The 7,722-nt window shown below is 43.8% G+C and overlaps 1 protein-coding gene across 1 annotated transcript; it reads left to right on the forward strand.

Annotated features, from left to right (window-relative positions):
* The first annotated feature begins 252 nt into the window (after positions 1-252).
* On the forward strand, positions 253-6,840 carry LOC106588431 (glyceraldehyde-3-phosphate dehydrogenase). The gene is made up of 12 exons (XM_014177417.2): positions 253-363; positions 885-930; positions 3,210-3,309; positions 3,417-3,526; positions 3,794-3,884; positions 4,166-4,281; positions 4,531-4,612; positions 4,713-4,864; positions 5,050-5,128; positions 5,293-5,376; positions 5,910-6,007; positions 6,543-6,840. Exons 2-12 carry the CDS (start codon positions 908-910, stop codon positions 6,610-6,612), a joined length of 1,005 nt encoding a protein of 334 aa, XP_014032892.1. The 5' UTR covers positions 253-363; positions 885-907; the 3' UTR covers positions 6,613-6,840.
* The last annotated feature ends 882 nt before the right edge of the window (positions 6,841-7,722 follow it).

Raw genomic sequence — 7,722 nt, forward strand, 5'->3', positions numbered from 1 at the left:
TCGATATCCGCGCTTATAAACCCAGGGTCGTTACAATATTAATGAAATATCAAATTAGGCTGGTAATGAGAACATATATTTTTTTGCCAAGATGCGCCCAGTTGCAATGCTGCCAATCTAACCAAAACAATAATAATGGGGGTACAAAGCACGACTGTCCACACCGTCCAAATGAATGGTACAGGTTTTTTGTTCCGTATTTACTGTGGATTGACTAGCCACCGCGACCTTGACATTCTGACCGGGCGTGCGCACGCGGAGGCGTGTCCACGGACTCAATGGGGAGATAAAAGGCGAGCGCACCTTTACTCGTCCCCGCTTCCCCTTGTGAACAAGTGGACAGACAGAGGCTATACAAGAACGGTACTTTAAAAACTTTCTTTGCTCTTTTATGCGTTCCAAAACCAACTTTAGTTGACAGTTTCAAGTATGCCTTAATTGTATGTGATTTACGCACTGTGCAGTGTAGGCCTACCTGGTGTTTTGAATAGCTGTCTTTTAACTTTGGGCTAGCCTACGTGTGTTTTAAATGTGTTTTCTGTGCATGCAGACTTAGTACATTTTCCATGACTTATGTCAACTGTGTACATTAACAAAACACTGCTGATAGATGCCACAGATGTAATGGCCATCTTATTTGTTTTCTCTCTATAGTGACTGTTAATCTGATACGTAGATCAGTGTTTCCCAAACTCAGTCCTGGGGACCCAAAGTAGTGCAAAGCTGATTTCAAATAGCCTAATCAAAGCATGATGCGTTGATCATTTGAATCGGCTGTCTACTACTAGAACAAAAAACACGTTTGGGGAAACGCTGACATGGGTACTTAGTCAATGTGCATTCTACTCCTACTTGTTGGGTTTTAATTAGTGTTTTATTTTCAGAGTATTATACCATATCAGGCAAAATGGTGAAGATTGGGATCAATGGGTAACCTGCTTTTTGTCAATACTTTTAAAAGAAATGACTGGTTTTTGTATCAGCACTAGAGGACAGAGTTCAAAATGTCACAGAAGAGACCCATGCTTGCATTGCACAAATCCCTTGATACAGTTTGTGTACTTTGGAACCAAGTTGGAGGAAAACTCGTGCCATACTGTAACTGCTAGTTCACAAGCCTAGTCTGAACACTTCTCATGTCCATTCTCTACTTATTTATAGTTAAGGTGTCACATCGCCTCTACAGCACTCTTGTATCTCCTCAGCTGTCACATTCCTTTATTCTACCCATCTAATAATATCCCGCTGACCTTGTCAGCTAAAGTTCAGATTTTCTTTTTGTTTGGAGCTCTTTGACCAATCATATCCTTCTAACCTTTATTTGACCAATAGACTGCTGTAATTGAACTGCAGGAAGCTAAGATTGATAGAAGCCCTTTCCCAAAATCAACCTGTAATGATGCCCATTTGAAATCTGGGACACGAATGTGCTGATTGACCTATATACAGTATGGAAACTGAACTCTTCACATTGAGTGCAAAAGATCCTCCTGACTGTTCAGGTCCCTCAACCTATGTCATAGACTCATACAAAGGTATTTAGTATGACTTAACTTCATTGATTTAAAAAAATTACTTGTTAATGGTAAAGGACAGCAAGGAATTTGCTCCCCAACGCCAATTTTTCACTGGCTCATACTGTTACCAAATAGGCTTGTTTTTCATCCTGTTTTTACTCAGTTCTGATGCACTTTGACTCCTTTGGTGGTCAATACATTGACCCTTGTGAACAGGACACCCTTTTAGCTGGGGGTGTGTCGGATTTTGTGTCACTGGGCAAAGTTGAAATGAGTTAAACATTGTGGTTATCCTTATGAGTGACACTGAATCCTCAATCACAGGGATTTTATCATCCCCTCTGAACTTGATTAGTCTGTATATATCACAAGACAAATCTGTGCAGTAATTGGCTGCTAATGTTATGTACATTAAAGTTATTTCAGCTGCCAGGAACTGACTTTAAAAAAAAAGTGTATATAAAAGAATTCTAGACTATAATCCAGTTTAGTTTGTATTTCAGTGGTGTCTAGGCTTTTCTCAACCACTGACTGCAACTAAAGTCTCCAGCATTCACAGTATTTGACCAATGTGGTCCTATCAGTAATCAGCTAGAGTTAAACAGTAACCATCAGACTTCATTCACTTCACGTAAGGGAGCAGTCCCATGTGGCTGCTCTTAACTAACTCTTAACTATTCACCCAATTTATGCTGAAACTACCTACACAACCGATGGCAAGATGTACATTTAGCTATCCTGAACAAAAATATAAACCCAACTATTTAAAAGATTTTGCTGAGTTACAGGTCATAAGGAAATTAGTTAACTGAAATCAATAAATTAGGCACTAATCTGTGGATTTCACATGACTGAGCAGGGGTTGCATAAACCCACCCACTTGGGTGCCAAGCGCACCCATTGGGGAGCTAGGCCTAGCCAATCAGTTCCCCCCACAAAAAGGCTTTAAGACTCCTCAGTATCCCACAGGTGAAGAACCTGGATGTGGAGGTCCTGGGTTGACAAGGTTGAGGCTGATTGGATGTACTGCCAAATTCTTAAATGATGTTGGAGGTGGCTTATGGTAGAAATGATTCTCTGCCAACAGCTCTGGTGGGCATTCCTGCAGTCATAGCAATTGCATGCTCCCTCAGCTTGAGACATCTGGCGTTGCGTAACAAAACTGCAAATTGTAGAGTTGCCTTTTATTGTCCCCAGCAGAAGGTGCCCCTGTGTAATGATCATGCTGTTTAATCCGCTGCTTATTATGCCACACCTGTCAAGTGGATGGACTATCTTGACAAAGGCTAAAATGCTCATAGAGGGATGTAAACAAATTTGTACACAATTTTACAAAAGCTTTTTGTGCGTATGGAACATTACTGCTGTCATATGTTGCATTTATTTTTGTTCAGTGTATAAAAAAATGCTATGATTTGAGGGTAATGTCCCTTTAACTGCACAGGCCAACCAAGCTTAAACAGACTGGTCTTTAACCTGCTTTTCCAATTTGTCCTCAACCCCGCACTTCTCATTTCTGGTCACGCTGCACCAACCCAACCATATTGGGCATAAACAAAGGCTCTGGGCTGCAAATGTCAAGGTTGGCAGGTGTTGTAGAGCTGCCAGACATGTCAGTTTAGGGCTGCTGCCACATGCTGGTGTGGTAATATGATACACGAGGATTAACTGTAAGATTCCTTCTCGTCTCAGATTTGGGCGTATTGGGCGTCTGGTGACCCGTGCCGCCGCCAAGGGCGGCAAGGTCGAGGTCGTCGCCATCAATGACCCCTTCATTGACCTGGACTACATGGTGAACTTCATACCGCATTAAGAAATGCAGTACACAAACCAGTTTTAGCTGCTCGTGTTTACTGTACCACCACTTACTGGCTTTAAAGTCCTGCCCTTGTTCCATAGGTCTACATGTTCAAGTATGACTCCACCCACGGTGTTTGGAAGGACAGCGAAGTGAAGCAGGAAGGTGGAAAGCTGATCATTGGCAATCTGCACATCACAGTTTTCCATGAGTGAGTGGGTTTTCCTTGACTTATTCTTTAGGTACATTGGTTCAAATGACACAGTTGGATGGTTGTGCACACATATTAAGCTTAGTGGTGGAGTAAAAAAGATTCCTCTCTGGTTCTGGGGAAACTGCCCCATTGACTGAGTGCTCTAGTAGGATAGAACAGGTATATTATGCCTATGGGTTTCACACACATTGGAACATTGTACTTCTGTAATTGGAATGCTAGTTTTGTAGTTTCACCCCAACTTCATCTCGTTGCTTTCTTCAGGAGGGACCCCACCGCCATCAAGTGGGGTGACGCTGGCGCGGACTACGTTGTCGAGTCAACTGGTGTGTTCACCACCATCGACAAGGCCTCTGTAAGTACCTCAGTTCACTAGCAGTAGGAAGTCCATGGTCACATTTTTAGGTAGTTAGTGATTTGGTGTGCGTTCTTTTTATTTTGGTAGGCATGTTATGCAGTATGACCCCAGTTTCAATTACGACCCTTTTTTTTCTTCTTACCTTAACTCATGTTTTGTTTTTTAGCATTTCACTGGGCTTTTTCTGCTATGTGCTAAAGGTTGGCTGGCTTAGTTCATTCAGTGGCTTTGCATTTCCACAAACCTAACCTTTGCCCTCATCCAACCACCCACCACAGGCTCATCTGCAGGGAGGTGCCAAGAGGGTCATCATCTCTGCCCCCAGCGCCGACGCACCCATGTTCGTGATGGGTGTCAACCACGAGAAGTACGACAACTCCCTAAAGGTTGTCAGGTAAGCCTCCTGTTGCGTTACCTTTTAAGGAGCATTGGTAATTCCCTGCGGCCAAATTATGACTTGTACAAAGAATGGCTGAAACAAACACGTACTCAGTGTGCAGTGTTCTCACTTCTTTCAGTCCTGAGTAATACTATTTCAATTCAAGTATTGTAATTTCAGCTGATTATTTTATGAATTTGTGGCACAATGTTTAATTGTTAAATATCTGTTAGTGTCATGTTACTAACAATTATGTCCTCACAGCAACGCCTCCTGCACAACTAACTGCCTGGCTCCCATCGCCAAGGTTATCAACGACAACTTCGGCATCGTTGAGGGTCTCATGGTAAGAACGGATCTTCATTCAGCGTTTGACTTTTTGAATGTCATAGTCCTTTAATCTTAGTGGTGCTCCATGCATGGACTAATGTTGTCGTCCGCCCCAGAGCACAGTTCACGCCGTCACCGCCACACAGAAGACTGTTGACGGGCCCTCCGGTAAGCTGTGGCGAGATGGACGTGGTGCCAGCCAGAACATTATCCCTGCTTCCACCGGTGCCGCCAAGGCCGTGGGCAAGGTTATCCCAGAGCTGAATGGGTATGAACCAATCCAGGACCATAGTTTTTTAATGGAGGTTTGATGATCATAGTGTTAACTGCTGAGATTTATATAGCCCTAGTGCTTTTTACTAGGGTTTTGTTTTTTGAAGAAATTATTTGAGGCCCACTTGTGCCCATAATGGTGTGGATCCTGAACCTTTTGTGGGTCTTTCTGACCCACAGCAAGCTGACCGGCATGGCCTTCCGTGTCCCCACTCCCAACGTGTCTGTGGTTGACCTGACTGTCCGTCTTGAGAAGGCCGTAAGTCTCCCAATCAACCTTTTTATACTTTTGCTAATGTCTACTAGAGGTGAACTGGGATTTTGGTGCAAGTTACCAGCATTACGGCAACAGGCACTTCATACATTTTTACTATATATATATATATATATATTTTTTTTTACCTGTTCGCTCTTCTGCTTTAGGCGCCTTATGACGAGATCAAGAAGGTCATCAAGGCTGCCGCTGAAGGACCCATGAAGGGAATTCTGGGATACACAGAAGACCAGGTAAATATTTCCCCATTCCAACCGTGTCCCAATCTGTCCTTTTCTTAGTGTGCACTTGTACACTACTTCCCACAAATTTAAAATCATTAGATTGATCTAGATCAGTGTTTCCTGATCTCTGTCCTGAGGCCCCCCCTGGGCGCATCTTGCTTTTTGCCCTAGCACTACACAGCTGACTCGCATAACCAATTCATCACGCTTTGGTTATTCTGCTGTGTCGTGTTAGGTTGACAAACAAAACGTGCGCCCAGGACTGTTTGGGGAAACCTTGGTCTAGAGTACCCCCAGCCAGTCCACATATTTGGTGTGTTCCACAGCTGATTTAGAGGCGCTTGATTAGGTGACAACTTGAATAAGTTGCGCTAGTTAGGGAACACATCAAATGCATGGACGTAGAGCACACTTCTGGAGAAAGGAGTGATTGGGAAGTAAGGCAACCGTTCCCTACTCCTATGCCATGGGCCTCAAGGTCAGAGGCTGAAATGTCTAGTGATGGGTTAATCGTTTACACTGAAACGTGCTGCTCCCCTCAGGTGGTGTCCACAGACTTCAACGGCGACTGCCGCTCCTCAATCTTTGACGCCGGCGCAGGCATTGCCCTCAACGACCACTTTGTCAAGCTGGTCTCATGGTATGTAATAGCAGAAACCTACACATTGGGCTCACACCAGGTGTCCACCGACTCCGTTTCATCGACATGTAAAGCTGTGCCTCATTTGCATTGCATGTTGCAACTGTTATAACATTACAAGGGGCAGCATATGTAATGAACAGAGCCTTGAGGAACATGACACTTTCCTTTGATTTGGCAGAGTTTCCATCCACAAATTGATACCATGCCAGGATCTAAACCAGGCAACAAAAAACATTCAAATAACAAAAGGGCTTATTAAATAAACTTATTGTGATTGCGGTGTGGCAAAGCGCAACACAATTTGGAGAAAAAAAAAATGTTTGAACTTGTGGCATCCAATGCTGTCTAGTGTCAGCTGGACCACAAAGGTGTGAACTGCATAGTTGAATGCAGTTCATGGACATGGGCGTCACTCACTCGGACATGATCAATGTTGTAATTCTGTTCCATCGCAACATTAATTGAATTAGTACATCCTTAACGTTCCCGTGATTGTAGGTTTTTGTGAATTTTCTAACTCCGTCTTCCATAGGTACGACAACGAGTTTGGCTACAGCAACCGTGTTGTTGACCTGTGTCTGCACATGGCCTCCAAGGAGTAAAGTTTCCACACCACACTTCCAACCACTCGTGACCTCTTCCTTCTCCTGAACGGACACCCCACCAGTCCGATGCCAGAGAGCCTGCAGTGAACTCAATGGGCAACATTTTTCTAAGACACCTCTGTTCTGTTCAGTGTGAGGATTGAGTATTTTTGCCTGCAGAATATTTCTGTTTACTACACTGTGGCTTAATTTGCACTCCTTCACAATAAAAGTCCTGTTATTGAACTGTCATCTCATTCTTCCAGAGCACATGTTCATTAGGGCACGCAACTGTTCTGAAATGTTTTGCAATGGAACATTAATGTAACAGTGTTCCACTCAGTGCCTCATAAACACCACACTGCGTGGACTGACGTCTCTGCCCCACAGCTCATCCTGTCGCAGAACACAGATGCGCAGAACTCTAAGCTGGAGAGATGTGCCAGCCAGAACAGGCTGTGGTATGAACCAATCCATGAACACTGGTTCCTTAATGGGTTTTTATCACCAGTGATGGTTAGGAATTGTATACTGCTTTTCACTAGTGGAATCTCAATTCTTAAGCAGTCATATGGAGCTGGTCTACAGTAGTTGACACACCCAATTTGCTATAAGTTAAGATGAACCACAGTATTGGACACGGCTTCAAACAGGTTCTTTTAATGTTTACATTTAAGCCACATTTTGCTTGTAATAGTGTGGATCTAAAAGGAACTAGGACCCGCAGCAAGCTGACTGGTATGGCTTCCATGTACCCCTTGTCTGGTTGACCTGACAATCCGGCTTGTGAAGACGTAAGCTCTGTCGTTTGCTACATACTTTAGTCAGACTGACATTGTGGTGAGGAGGAAGTACGAGGGGTGTTGTAAGAAAGTCATTAGCGACTGGATCATCTAACACGTATCAAAGCCAATGACATGTTTTCTAACTGCCGCTTTACCCACGTGTGTTCTGGACCATTCGGACAACCCCCGAATGTGTTCACATTTGGTGACGGGTCGGGAGGTACTCGGATCCAAACGTTTGGCTGGCGCAAGGAGTCCAGGTAGCCAGGCAAGGAAGTGTCCCAATCAGTATTTCCTATGCTTTTGTTAGTGGTAACTAGGGTCAGGGTTGGTGTCAATTTAG

This window comes from Salmo salar, chromosome ssa27 (genome assembly GCF_905237065.1).
Source record: "Salmo salar chromosome ssa27, Ssal_v3.1, whole genome shotgun sequence".
Classification (NCBI taxonomy): domain Eukaryota; kingdom Metazoa; phylum Chordata; class Actinopteri; order Salmoniformes; family Salmonidae; genus Salmo; species Salmo salar.